General features: G+C 37.2%; 1 protein-coding gene across 1 annotated transcript in view; it reads right to left on the bottom strand.

The window, feature by feature from the left end:
• LOC111087199 overlaps nucleotides 1–15,999 on the bottom strand; it is a gene marked incomplete at its 5' end in the record, with an annotated part of 183,551 nt that overhangs the window by 30,629 nt on the left and 136,923 nt on the right. The window contains 2 exons of the mRNA XM_022393042.1: nucleotides 272–535; nucleotides 8,853–8,975. Of these exons, the coding sequence (XP_022248750.1) occupies nucleotides 272–535; nucleotides 8,853–8,975 (387 nt within the window). The remainder of the gene's footprint in view (nucleotides 1–271; nucleotides 536–8,852; nucleotides 8,976–15,999) is intronic.

The raw sequence follows: 15,999 nt of genomic DNA, 5'->3' as shown, positions 1-15,999 counted from the left end.
AAAATATATTTAAAACACAGAATAATAAAATTGACATTTGAATTTTAACATCTCACTTGCTAACAAGTTACATTTTAGTACATATTACTGAATAACAAACTGAGATTTTTCATCTAATATATTCAGCAGCATTCAAGTATTCTTTAACAAATAACAGATTCAATGTACAAAAAATAATTTCCGGAATCACAAGATTATTCTCTCTTCATAAAGTGTATTAGTTCATAACTCTTTTATAAATAACATAATGAATCAAGAATAATGAACTTACTGAAATCGAAGGTACAAATTATTCCTTCCACTTTATAATCTATGTGAAGTTGGCAGATTGGACAAAAATAAGGTACTGAAGGACAGTATGTCAATGGTCTATATGGGTAAGATTTTTGTGGATATGATTCTGGTGGTAGGTAAGAGTCACAGTATTGTAGTTTCTTCTCAATTTTATATTCATTTCCTGAGTTATAATTTATAAGATACACTTGGTTTGTTGTTTTGATCCATGGAACTTTCATGCTCAATAAGATGTATGGACCTGAAAGTAATTAGGATTATCTGACAATTTAAACAAATTTTACTTAACAGTGAAATGTTTATATTTCAATAAAAATACCATTATTTAAATATTAAATATCCAAACCAAACTGAATATCATAGAATTTTCAATCAGTTCTTCCTTTATTAAATTTACAAAATAATTCCTATCTCAAATATAAAACATATTGTGATAAAATATTTAAAACTTCACACCATACTGATAAATGTTCAGAAAAGCAAAATTTAATATATTCCTACAATGAAAATATATTTCAAATAGATATTTACATTCTCTCACTCACAATTACAGCTATACTTGATTTCACTGCCCTCTAGTACGCAGATTTTTCTCTTGCCACTAACCTTAAAACTCCCATCTAATTCCACATGTACATCATGTTTTTCAGCTGCATTTAAGCATGCAAATTAGTATTCGACAGTCCTCCATCAACTGCAGTGCAACAAACCCTCCCATCACAGCTGACTCCTATTATGCAGTTGAATCAAATCTATGCTTTGAAATTAGGCATGAAACAACACTGAAACTGAGAACAGGTGACAAGTGTGAAAAGAGAAAAGTATCTATTGGAAATATATGTTCAGCATAGGAAAATATTAACTTCTGATATGATCACTTGCCTCTTATCACAGTTACAACTAGAATCCCACATTGAGCAGGTGAAGGGACTGGTGTAAACTTACCTAGATAAGCACCCTTAAAAAGCATCTGAAGAGCACTCATGGAGAATACCATTTCTATGGAGAGAGAAAACACACCCATGGGAGACTGCACCACATCTAACCAAGTATACTCTTCACCCACGTGGATCCAAAAGGTGTGGTGTTGCAATCAAAAGCCAGAACAATGTAACAATTCCAAATCACTAAGGAAGAGAAATGAGTACAGGGTGGCTAGGGTGCATCAGACTATAAGGAGGAAATTGACTAGCCCATGACAGGGGGAGGCTCCTCAACCATTCACCTCAGGTTGAAGAACCAGAAGGGAAAAAGAGCTTCCATTCCAAGAACCTAAGCCATTATGTGTGCAAATCCAGCACAACCTTCAGCAATAAACTCCAGGAATGTACATCTGGATGACATCAGGAAGGCAGAAATGCAACATGGAGGATCATTTCTAGCCCAAACCAACCAGCACTGGTGATGCAACAACCAGTCTGCATCAGAAGAAAGTTCTCAGCCTACTCACATGTGAAGACATATGTTGCCTAGTTCAGCTCCAACCAAAACTGATATCCAGGCAGCAGTAGGAAGGAGGGTTCCCAGCTAGAGAGGCAAACTGAAAATAAACGGAAAAATCCATTCTAGAAAAGTGGCATTTGGAATAAAACATCAGACAAGAGGATAATCATGCCCTCTACAGAAGCAGAATGCCAGGGCCCTACTCTCAACTGAGTTGAATTGTACACACTCAGGAGGATTCTCCCCATGACCTACCACCAAAGTGGCTAGGAGCTGGCAAGTGGTAAGGATTCTCATACTCCATTGGAAAAAATGGGGGTGGGGGGAGAAATGCATACGAAAGTTAGGAGGAATGCATCACCACAGAAATTGCAATAGGTGACCATGAAACCATATTTTGAAAAGTAGATAGTTCCCAATTTGGCTATCTAAGGAATGTTAGAGATGGGCAGCAATCACTTTCTGCTTTACTCATGTTAGTCCATGAGTGTACTGTCCAGTAGAAACATATTCATGATGCAAAGTACTGTGAGGAAGAATCTTCAAGCAGTCTTGGTGCCCTGAAAAACTTAGGGAGAAATTAAATAAAAATAACTTACCCACTCAGAGTTGTACTGATGTATGTAGAATGGCTACAATTGAGCAAGAAACCACTACATGGTGCAATTAGTGTGACACAAAGGTGTGGGAAGTGGTCCACATGCCAGTCTGGACAATCTCCTCCAAAGAATGATGGAAATGAGCAGCCAAGAGCATTATGAGGTGATAGATCTGATGGGACAATACACAAAACAATTGGCAAGATTCTGGAGAAAGAAAGGAATATACAATATGGATAAGCCCAATCAGTAAGGGTGATAGGAAAAATATCACAAGAAATGGACAGATTCCAATAGATAAATAAATGGGAGCAAGAGCCATGGAAGGATGCTGTGCGAGACACATATAACCATAAATCATGGACAAGAAACAGGAAATGATCTCGATCAGAACAGGAGTAAATATGGGATATGGAAGGAAGGGAAATAGGGGTGAAGGCCAAATCGCCTTCATGAGCAGCTGATGTTTTGGGAAGGAATGGTCAAAACATAAAAGGACATAGGTTTTGTGGTACAAAATGCAGTGAATGGTGATGGCAAACATGTCTGACCGGCAATGTCCACAAGCCAAAAGGAGAAGGAAATACGTCTTCAAGAAAAGGTGATATAAAAAACATGAGGCTAGCAGTTAAAGGGAAGAAGGGAAAAGGCATGGAGAACAACAGTTTGATTCCAATCTGTCAAATGAGTGGTATCAGAGGGATAATGACAATACATAGACTGAAACAAAAGGGATATAACTGGAGAGAAAACAGATGAGAAAAATGAAAGATAAATGACAGAGCCACCCTATAACATGCATTGAAATGGACAGTTTCTTATCAAAGAACCATATAGAAAAATCAGATATCTGAGAAAGGGGAGAATCCATACCAGATACACAAACAATGGAATATTCTCCACCTATGTTGACACACAGACATGGATGAGAAATGGACAGAGTGAGACAACATGAATGCTACATGTGTGGATAGCCCTAGATCCCTCACAAGGGATGGACAAAAAACCATGCATGAAGCCAGAGTATGACAATGGAGGAATGAGGCAATCATGAGTGAGGTTTCCAGAGGAGGGAACCAGTGGAGAGGGAGAGATAATAGAGGTTGTTCTTGGAGAAGGGACAGAAACTATGGTTGAGCCAGCCAGAAAGGCTCCACAAGAAGAACTAGACATGGATTGGATTGGATGAGAGAAATTATTCAGGGTGCAAGATGGATGGGAAGGTATGCACAAAGGAAAAGGTTCTTCCAATCCTGGCTGAATGCATACATGGAACTGTGGACTAAAAGAGAGGAAGATTGGTATTCAAATGAGTGGCAAATGCATCCAGTTGGGGTGTATCTAATTGAGAACATAGCCATCAAAATAACTGGGAGTTAATAGAATCTTGTCCAGATGGGATAGATGATCCATGATGAGACTGAGGGCACCCAGTATATGATAAGCCAGCAAACGAATTTGATGGCTGTGAAACCAAAAGAGGAGATCGAGAGTGCAGGAACATAAGGACCAGGATTAAGTGTCCCCTTGTGTGGTGACATAAGACACAACCATAAAGTTTTCACAATGAAATATAACTGTCATGCCCCACAGAGATGACAGAAAATGAACCATCTGCCAATGAACAGCAAGGAGTTCCAAAAGACTGATGTGAAGATCTAACTCCTGCTGAGACCATTGGCCGAGATATCCCATGTATTGCAGCATGCACCCCCATCTTTGAAGACATGGATATCCAGATGGGAAGTAGGAATAGGTACCCTCACTGTCATGTTGTCTCTGTCTAACCACCAGAGAAAGTTGGACTGAAAGAAAGCAGGAAGGGATATCTGTAAATCAAGAGGGTCCCTGATGAGGTGCCACTGATCTTGTAATACCCACTGCAAAGAATGCATGTGTGCACAGCCCAGAGGGATAAAAGCCTCCATTGATGCTCAATTCCCCAAAAGTGACAGAACTTCTTGCACGGGGAGAGAAGGTGCTGATAGTGCCCTCTGAATTAAAAACTTCATGACTCACATACAAAGAAGAAAAAGCTGGGCTAGACTGAGATGTGAGGTGAAAAACACCCACAGATAAACAAAAGATTGGGTGGGGTGCAAAACAGACTTCTCCACCTTGATAATTCAACCCACCCAAACAGGCTTTCTTAGAAGAAGTTGAGTGTGTGAGAAAGACTCTGTAAAGGATGGAGCTAGGAGAAATTGAGCCTGTAAGAATGTAGGAATTCGGCAAACCACCAGACAATCCAACAGAAAACATTGGGTGCCAATGCCAACCCTAAAGGAAGAGTTCAAATTGATAAATGTGATCCTTTTGGATGAAACATAGATAATGACATGAAGTCCAAGCAACAGGTAAATGAAGATAAGCATTGGATACATCAAATCTTGTCATCCAAAGCCCTGGAAGAAAGGCCCATTTGAGAGACAGGTAGAATTCCATGATGAACTGAGGCATGTTAAGGAAGTGATTCAGATAGAGAAATTGATAATACGATGTCAATCCATGGAATCATGGAAGCACAGGAAAAACTTATTCGATGGTGCCCTTGATGAAAAGGTCTTGAACTGCTTCTGTAAGCTGCTGGTGGGAAACAGGTTTTGGAGTGGAACTAGGATATGGGGTAAGGTGAGAAGAAAAGTGGAGAGTCTTGACAAAACTCGAATGACCCAAGGGTTGTTGGTAAAAGTCTCCCAGGTCTTGCATAAACAGGCGAGCCATAGGGTAGTCACCAGTACTGCTGATGTCATACAGGGCATAACTGAACAATGGTAAAAAGGAAAGAGTAACTGGTAAAGGAGAGGATGGAGGAGGATGGGAAATGAGAACTGGAGGAGGAGGAGACTGGGGCAAACATAAAGTAAGGAAAGATAGGAAAGTGTGCAACCTGGCAGATTCAACATGAGGCTCCAAGGTGTCCAGGAAGCCCATCAAAGACCATAGATCTCAGAAAAGCAGCTGATCAAAGATCTTGCAAAGAAATTGGGGGAGATGCATATGTGTATCAACAAAGCATCCCAACCCAAGAGATCTCAGCAACACAGGAGCCAAGTGTGGAGGGACAAGGGCAGATGAAGACAATATGGACAAGGTGGTAAGTAGAAGGGTACGGGCTTCCAACAAAAAAATCATCTGGAGAATGACGAAAAGTCTAGGACTACACGTGAATGAATGACATATAATGAAAGAATGTTGTGAGGGATAAAAGGAAGCAAGTAAATTGTGCCTGAGAAAATTGCGCCAGAATATCAGGGTTCAAACCCCAGAGGGGAAAAAGTAAATCCAATTGTTAGTCATTGAGAAAAGGATATGCTGAACAATGATATGTGAGTGCATGAGCCTCTGCAGTAGGTGGAGGTATGGAATACTTACCCCACACATAATTGATCTCCAAAACATTTAGCATGGATCCCAATATCAGGCAAATAAATACTCAAAACTATGTGATTCAGTTAATTTGAAAAGGGAGGGATCAAATGTCATGGGTGACAAAGACAAAACATTAAATATCTGTGACATCAAGTCAAAAAATGGTGAAAGATGTCTAGGTGCTTCAACAGGCTGAGAACATGCTTGCACAGCAAAGGAATGGGGGAAGGCTGTCCAAATCAACATAGTCCTGATCGAAATCCTCAGGTAAAGGCAGAACTGCGTGTAGATCAGGAGATCCCTTGGCCCACATGAAAGAAGCCATTTCCTGACAGACTATGGCCGACACTTCCTCTGCCAATAATGCTGCACCTCCTGCCATTGGCATGGGCAGTTGATCACCAGTACCAACTCTAGCTGTAATACAATTTCAAATTGTGAACTTATAAATATTGACTGACTACCAGTAATTGAGTGGGGAATAGAATTCACAATCAAATAAAGAAATCTAACTTGGTTTGGGATTACAAACAATACTTTGAAATGCAAAATGAGCCACTGAACATTATCAAAATTCACTAAAGAAGAAAACAAGTTTGAAATAAGCACTGGGTGTTAACACTGTAGTGCCAAATCAAGAAGTGAAGATTTGGTTCAACTGCATAGAGGGAATCAGCTGCAATAGAAGGGTTTGTCAAACTCCTATTGGTTGAGAACTGTCATATGCTAATTTGCATGCTTAAATGCAGCTATATCATGTGGTTCAGCTGCATTTAAGCAAGCAAATTAGCATCTAACAGTCATCAACCAATAGGAGTTTGACAAACCTTCATATCGTAGTTAGAATTAGGTGGGAGTTTCAATGCTAGTGGTAAGAGAAAAATATGTGCACAAGAGGGCAGTGTAATCGAAAATAGTTGTAACTGAGAGAAGAGGTAAATAAATTTATCAGCATTATCTCTAGATTGCTGTTTATTTAAGAACTTAATCTCACGAAACATATTATTTTATATTAAAATAAATGGATTTAAAACTGTAATGGCTGATTGGCATAACTTTCATAATAAATTAACAAAAGGGAAACTGGGGGCAGGAAGACCAAGTATGATGAAAAATAATGCTCATCCCTAAAGTACATTAATTGACTAAATGCAATTCACAGAATCTCATTTCATAAGTTTGTCAGAGTTCCTTGTTGACACATATCCAATAAAAACATGTTTAAAGACAATTTGTTAGCTAGTAATTTTTATTTATTTATTTTTAGTTATGATTGTGTTTATCGTTTATCTTCTATCACTTAGTTCAGCTATATTTTTATTTACTTCAAATGCTAGCTTACCTGTCTCTTTAAATATTATTTGAGGAATTTTCATATTAAGACACCAATACAAGGTTTCCCAGTGGTAAGATATGGATATTATGTTTGATTATGTAAAACAAATTAAGTAGTTAGTCATGTGACAAGTGATCTTGCAGTATAGCAAGGAAATGAAAGCCTTAAGATTTAAACTTAGATAGACAAGACAATAAAGAGATATTAGTTTAGAATCTGTATGTTAGATATACAAGACTGTTTAGTGTAAGTGTTATTATTTGGTTTATTTTGTGACTTAATATTTAATGATCGTTTAGTTTTAAGACAGGAGTGTTGAAGATATATTGTTTTAAAAGTGTTAGTTGTGATAATTTTCATTACGTAACTCTGTAAGACTCATATGTTGTGTGTGTGTGGTTCAACTGTTGTAGTATTGTTGACAACAAGTTACTCAAGTCTTCAGTATTTCAGAAGTGAGTTTCAGAAATTAATAGAGATAAGGAGAATAATTTGTCTTGTATTGTTTTTAATAAATCTCTAATTTTTCATACTCTGATAGTAATTTAGTTGATTTCATACATTCCATTCCTAATTTTGTTATTTCATACATTACAGTTCAACATTTCACTAAGATACAACAAAGATAAAAAGATGATGTCATTTTTTGGTACACTAGCAACTGCTTACATTTCCTAAGTGTGTTAACTAGCAATGCATGTTATCAGCAACACAATTTTTTATTTACTTACCTTGAACTGTTTTTAAAATTGAAAGGGTACACTAGATTCAAGAATTATTTATAGTTTTAAAGAAATTATTAAAAAAATTATGTTCAAAAATCATAGTCAATTACTGCATAGTTTATCTGTGTAAATCTACATCAGGTCCAATGGTTAGTTTTCATAACTTTCCTTAAGTTTGTGATTGTTCTGTCATTGGGAAAGATAATATTCATTTGGGCGAGTATTTAGTGTTTTTTTTATATACCAAGAATACATTGTTGATAACACAGATTTGGACATTAAAATTTGATGTCCACTTCTAAAATAAGCTTATTAAATAATCACTTTGTTATCCACCTATACTAATTATCTTAATTCAAATTAAAACAATTTCATTCAAATGATTTTTTATTTATCCTTCTAAAAGTTTGGTCCCAGTGACTTCATTAAACATAAGATATACAGTGTATGGAAGACCAAACATTAGGTCTGTAATTTGTTGGCAATGATAATCTCTTCAGCTTCCACAACTACTTCCCGATCATTCACCACAACTAGCTTGAACATATACAACTGAAATTATGTTTTGTTTCCATTATCTTTACTTTCTGAATGTTCTGATGATTCCCTTTCACCATCTTTTTTGTCTTACGCATCAAAACTTCACTAATATCATCATTACTATATACACAAACTTTAGATACTTTGTTTACCTTCTGATGCCAGTATTTCTCAACAGATTGCTCTTTAGTCAGTTTTAGTTAAAAGTTGCAAGAGCATTTAAATCACTTGATTTACACCCATTTCAAATACTTTTTTCATCTTATGAAGAAATATATTAAACAATTGTTCCAATAACAATTTGTTATGCAAGTAGTACTTTCTAACTAGATATGGTTAAAACACCATCTCAAAAAAGTGAGATGTGTTTGAATTTCATTTGATCTCAGGTTTTACTTTTCAACAAATATTTACTACAAGTAAATTTCTTTGTATGAATAAAACAAAATCAGCTTTCAACAAAAGTATGATTGTTATTGATAAGAACTTTAAACTTATCCTCTATAATTATAAAAATTCCAAGTACCTCTAATAGACTCTTACCGACTTTAAGTTGGTCACAATAACAGCCCTTCTTCACATTGTATCTGATGTTGTATGCAATGTCATACTCTGTGCCTTTCAATAACTTTGTAACCACAAATTGACCACATGTGTCTTCATCACCTGGAAACAATAAACTTCTATAATTGTCAATTTTTAAATACAACACACAAGTTAATAGTATACACATTTTAAGGGATACACAGAATGTTTAAAATACACATATACATTTATCACAATAACTAGTAGGTGAAATTGAATTGACAGAAAATAAATATAGGTATGCAAAAATATTACACATTACAATAATAAAGATTTACATTCAGAAAAAGACTTGTAGTTTTCCTACTTAAAAATTATTCTTCATTCAAATTTATCCACATATAAACCTTATGACTGAATAAAGTGAAACTCCTAGCTCAAACTTCTTATGTTACTTATAACTTTAAATTGTTCAAGTATGCTATGAAAACTTCCAAAGATACTTTTATATATATATAGGAAAAATAAATTTAAATAAATCCCATGTTCCCAATGCAAATAATTGCCTATTACCTGTTAATAAACATGTTAATAACTGTATTATGAAAATGGTTTTCAAATGAGACCCAAAACTCAAGCACTTTCACTATTCTTTTTCTCTTTATTCTCTTGAAGAAAAATAGTGAATTATTCGAAAACACTCGAGTTTTGGGTCTCGTTTGGAAACCATTACAACTTTTGTATGTGATCCTTTGTGCTAATTTCTTAATCAGAATGTATTATAGAAAAATATCCTACTTTACAAGAACCTTTTTCAAATATTTCCATTTTGGTATTCTTGTTATGATAAATTTAAAACTTTAAATGTTACATAGTTTAATACATGTATAAAGCTTTATGTTAATAAAAATGGGAAGGTTTTCCATTGTTATGTAGATTTAATCAGAAAGTGTCTTACTTTAGAAACTGAAGAGTATCTTTGAAAATAAAACCAGTATTTGCATTTTATATATGTTTTTAAATGTTTTAAATTTATACTAATAAAGTTTTAAAATATTATAAACATTTAACTTTGTTTCATTTTATGAATCATTTCCCTGAGAAAATATATTTCCAAGAGCTACTTACCTCCCCTTACATAATAGATTTTCTCAACTTGTGCTGCCCTCTATATGCAGAATGCTTGCTACTAGACTTGATGCTCCCACCTTCAGAAGGAAACCAAAGAGAACCCATGGAGTGTGATACCATAACATATGGGATCACTGTTGTGGGAGACCACACCCCATCTGTACCAGGTATATTCTTCACCCATTTTAAAGATATGTGTCGCTAAATAAGGCAGAATATCAAGTTGAATATTCAGCACTTGATCGTGGGTACTCCAGTTTCCCCCACATTTAAATTAACATGGGCTTTGGAACTCTGGTCCCTGCCCTCTGAAAAGGGTCATTTACTTATCAGTTTATCAGATGTATCTAATAGCAAACAAAAGAGATTGGAAAGAGATTCCCAGAGATTGGAAAAGTTTAAGTTAATCTATGAATCTAAATTATTTCATGGATTTTAAAAAGGTTAATTGAGTTGCACTCTTGGTTTAACTCAGAGCCAGAGCTCTGAGCTACTTATACTGCCCATCACAAATTAGTAATTGTTCAACATTTCAGTCATGCTAAGAGCTGCTCACCAATAACATACGGTAAATCTACATTTTAATTCTTTATGTTATGTCACAATTTGAAATGTGGATGATAATGTGATTAATTCCAAACAACTGTAGGATATCCTGCTTGCTAAATAAAATTTCATGCCTGTTCTCCTGTCATTTCAAAGTGAATGTTGAGCTTTGCCTGCCTGTGCAGCTTTTCAAATGGGAGACAGACACCATGGTTTGCAATATACAAGATTTTATCCATATCCTAAAATTGAGTCCAAACTTTCTTTTATATCGGTTCCTATGACCTACTCTTGGATTCTTATTCAGTTATTAATATTCAAAATTTTAAATATTTGCTTCAACAATGGTGTGCTTGGTTCTCCTTCTCTATCTACAACCACAACTGATGTCACAACCACGTGATATAAACATCTCCACATGTGCTTTGCAGCCTATGTGACCAGAGGCCTCTCTCTTCACGACTTTTCTGACTGATGCTCCACACAAGAAAGTACTCTCCTTTTGCCAACTTTGCACACTTCAGCAACTCAGCTTCATTCATTCTTTCACAGAATATTCGTGCTCATGCTGAAATTACTACAAATACACCTCATGCGTGGTGAAAAGAGACTAGTCTCTGACCATCCTGGTTATTTTTCAAGCCTCAACTTCTTTGGGACTTGATAGACCTCAAACCAAAATTCCTACCACTGGGTCAAGTCCAGTCCAAAACCATAGAACATTGGGTATTTCTATTAAGGTCTGTGGTGGGAGAAGGGTCTGAACCATCTTCACCTCAAGACGAAAAAGCAGAAGGAAAAACAACTTCTGTTCTGACAACCCAGCCAAAGCACATGTGGGTAGATCCAGGTAACAACCAACATCAGGCCACTCAAAAACCCAACATTCAAGTAATGTTAGAAAAGAAGAATGCAATGTGGTGGGTCAACTTCAGTCCAAAACCTGGTGGTGGTGGGAATATTTTGTCCATTCTGCAGTAGGAGGAGGCCCCCTACCAAAAACATATATGATGACACATGTTGACTAGTCCTGCACCAATCAAACACCAAACCACCTGGGAACTGACATCAAGGCAGCAGAAGAATGGGAAAAAGTCAGCTGGATGGGTGAGCTGCATGTGGTGGATTCATCCAGTCAAAAACCAAGTGGCATCAAAGTTTTTCTTTTGGTCCACAGTAGAAGGAGAGTATTCAACATCTACACCAGCAGAACACCACCACTCTACTGTTTACTGAGTGAAATCAGTCAGGTATTGATAGGAGAAAGCCTCCATAGTCCACCACTTCAACATCTAGGAATTGGTAAGTGGTAAGGACTCTTGTAGTACACTGGGAGAGGGGGGGAACAATGAGTTGGGAAGTCTGGAGGAACACAACACCGTAAGACAGTGCAGTGGGTGACCATAAAAACTGTATTTGAAAAGCAGGCCAGTCCCAGTGTATTAATCTAAGACCAGAGAGATGGGCAGCAATCTCAAAACTGCTTTACTCATGATAGTCCACGAGTCTGGTGTGGGCTTTATGTATGAAGCAAATACCATGAGGCAACCTCCAGCAGTCTTGTGGAACACTCCATCTCTTCAGTGAGCATTACAGACCTGTACAGCTCTATAGTGCAGATTTACATTTAAGTATACCTGGACAGGCACTACTCACACCAGAGTGGGATCCAGGAAAGGAGAAAGGGCCACTGGAAGGGGAATGAATAAAAGGAAGAACTTACCCTTTCAGAGTCGAAATTATGTATGGAGAATGGTGATGGCAAGCAATAGTAAGATGAAGAGATGGTCAAATGATGCAGATAGAGAGCAATAAATATGTGAGGTGTGGTCCAGATGCCAGCCTGTACAATTTCTTCTGACAAATGACAGATGTTGGTAGCCAGCAAAAAGGTGAGATGATGTCTCTGGTGGGAGGAGACTAGGAAAATGCGATGAGAATCCTCAGATAATGATGCATAAGCAAAACGAATACATCCAGTAATGGTGATAGAAGAACTATCATGGGTAGACAAAGTAGTCCATGGTGTAAAAAGATAGGATCAGGATCCATGGAGGGAAGCAGTGCAGGTGAAGGAGTATGGTGATGATGGGATGAAATATGGTGGACTGAGGTTGACATAGAAGTGTAAGAGGTATGGGAGGGGATGACTGAAGGAGGTTAAATATCAGAAACCATGGACGAGCAGGCCAGAATGGGGCAATTAAAAGGACTCAACATGGAGGGGTTGTATAATAGAGAGAACATGGGGAAGAAGATGGATAGGATGATAAGCATAAAGGGAAAGAGTGGTTCAATCTTAACTGAAGTAATCCACCACCAAAGCCAAAGGATGAGGAACTGCAGACCAGAAGAGGGGCAATTTGGTATTGAGATTGGTGTCAAATGCATCTAGAAAAGGACTACCAAACAGGGAGCACTGAAACACTTGAGGAGCAAGAGAGCACTCTGTAGGTAGAACCTTGTCGGGATGAGATAACCGAACCATCTCAAGATTCAGAGCAGAAAGACAAACTTACTGAGACTGGACCCAGAAAAGGAGATCCAATGTTCAAAAGCAAAATGAACGAGAACAGGTGCCCCCTTGTCGACTGATGTAAGAGATAATGGTTGAAGTGTCAGAATGGATTATGATCAAATGACCCCATATTAAAGGTAGAAAATGATCCAAGTTACTAAAAGTTGATGTGGATGAATCAAAAACCAATCCAGCACTTTTTTTGCCATAAACTTAAAAACAACACCACAAACAATATTAATGCTAATATAACATACAATAATAATACAGCATACACTGATGACAAAAAAGCCAACCTATTTGAACACATCTACATCAACACTTTCATCACACCCAGCCACTCTAAATTTTACAGTCAACACTTCAATACTATTAACAACCACATCAACACCAATCACACCATTTTTAACCCATCATTCTCAGTAGACCTATCCATGCTACAAGAACACCATGATTATTACACGCACCCTATCTCTTTTAGAGAAATTAAAATTATTCTCAAAACCCTTAAACTCACTACCCCAGGTGAAGATTACATTAAGAATATGATCATCAAGAACTTTTCTGAAAACATACTAAAGCATCTAGCTGCCTTATACAACATATCCTTATTATCCAGATACCATCTGTCAGTTTGGAAGTCTGCAATAATTAAAGTGATTCCACAAAAAAGATGTGAATCTCTGCCTACCAAGCAGCTATATATCTACAAGTCTTCTGAACACATTATGCAAACTCACATAAAAAGTTATATCTAACAGACTTCTCCACAATTTAGAAAACAACAATATTCTCAGCAATAACCACAACATGAATAAGAAACACAGGTAGGCAACTGATCACACAGTGAGATTAGTTGAATCTATATGCCAAGGTTTTAACCACAATCACTCCACAGTTACAACCTCTTTAGATGTAAAACATGCATTTGCCACAATGCCTTAAAGTACAAGTTAACTGAAAACAAAATCCCCATTCCCATCCTCTCCAGCTTTATCACTAACAGAATTGCAAAAGAAAAATCAATAACAGCATGTCCAACGCATTTCCAATAGAAGCAGGAGTCCTCCAGGGCTTTGTCCTTAGCCCACTACTTTACATTCTATTCATAAATAACATACCATTCCTGCAGCTAATACATACCTTCATCTCCCAGTATGCCAACGACATCACCGTCTGGAGTACATCACACAATCCACTCACTGCCATATGCAGAGTCCAGGGCATATCAAACAAAATAACTAATTGGTGTAATAAGTGGAGAGTACTTCTCAACCCATTAAGACTCAGGCAATAGTATTTCATAGAAAAATAGGCAGACAAAACAGAAAACTCAGATATATTAAACTTACATTATACAACACCCCATCACTCTTAAAACAACTGCCACATTTTTAGGAATCACGCTAAACTCATTTTGATAAAAACGAGCACTGGACTGGCATTCCTCCACCTAATTGTGGGTATGAACAAAGGCTGTAACAGCCACTCTATCATTAAAATTTACAAAGCCTACATCAGACCTCTATACAATGCCCCATTACTTGCAATATGCCTTATACATTATATAAAAAGATCCAGCAACAACAGCTCCCCACCATCAAAACAGCATTCTGTTTCCCAAAATACACCCAACAAACATATGTCAACAATTTTACTCACCTACCTCTCATTAAGGATCGCAGTAACATATTAGCTCAAAAATTTTACAATAAAGCCACAAAACAACAACAGCCAAACAGGTACCTTCCCCAACCTCAGAGCCAATGCCATCCACATGGGAAACATATCTCCTCTTAACTATATAAGTTGTGTTTAACCATATACATGTACTAATCAATCATTTCTTTTTCAGTTCCACATCTCAGGCATGGGTCAGGTAGATTATTTGGCACCTGGCTCATGAAAGCAGGATTTCTTTGGGCACTCCCGTTTCCCTCTGCATTCAAATTAACAAAGGCACTGGATAATTTTCTCCCAGCCCCCATAAAAAGGGCTGTTACTCATCAAAAGTCCATCTGACTCAGTTTCAACTTATTATCATGTTAATTTTATAAAGTTTTCTTTTCTTTCAATCCCATAACTTCATATTGGCAACTAATTAAACTGAAACTCATGTAATTGGTTTGTTTCTCTATTCATCATTCGATGACTGCTCCCTTTGCCTGACATCATCATCACTTTTATCAACAGACACACGTGCTTCAACTCTGACTAGTGAATGATGGTCTTTTCACAGCTTTCTTGGCATGTTTGGGTTGGCATCTTCTACATCTCTTCTCGCCTCACATCTCTCTCCTTTATTTCAATAATTTTACGCCCAGTGGATCAATCAAAATTCATTTGGCTTCAACTTTTTCATCATGTTTCTGACCACCTCAGGTTGTCTTTCAGGCCCCAAAATTTTCTTTGAGGCTTGAAAATTTTTTAAACCTAAATTCCTGCCACAAATTTTATTTTATTTATTTGTAGAGGGAAGATTCAACCACCATTCAATGACTAGAGACCTCATGAGAATCCAGATACACTCCCTACCCTGTAAGAGAAGTATCCATAAAAAGGTGCAAATGGAATGGGAAAGAGGCAGATGAATGGCAACTGAGAAGTTGCCTCTGTAGAGCCATCAGGCAGAGTCGACTTTTATGGAAAGAGGGAGGTGGATGGTCGAGTCCAAGGGATCCCAAACAAGATTCTAATGATTGTGTGACACACAATGAAGACAACACATGAGTACATGACCCCAGGGTATGAGAGCTACCATGGAAGTCTAGGTCCCCAAATGAGATAGAACCTCATGCATAGGTAGAGAAGGATAAGACTTGGCTTTGGAAACCAAGGCTGGACCCTGCTGGTGTTGAAAAAACACCCCCAAATAGATAAGGTACTGTGTGAAGGGTGAGATAGGACTTCTCCTACTTGACATAGCAGATTAAAAGATAGTTTACAAATCATGATGCATCATGGACAAAA

This window comes from Limulus polyphemus, unplaced genomic scaffold (assembly GCF_000517525.1).
Source record: "Limulus polyphemus unplaced genomic scaffold, Limulus_polyphemus-2.1.2 Scaffold1863, whole genome shotgun sequence".
Taxonomy (NCBI): Eukaryota; Metazoa; Arthropoda; class Merostomata; order Xiphosura; family Limulidae; genus Limulus; species Limulus polyphemus.
The sequence above is the reverse complement of the archived record's forward strand: the minus strand, read 5'-3'. Positions and strand labels throughout refer to the sequence as shown.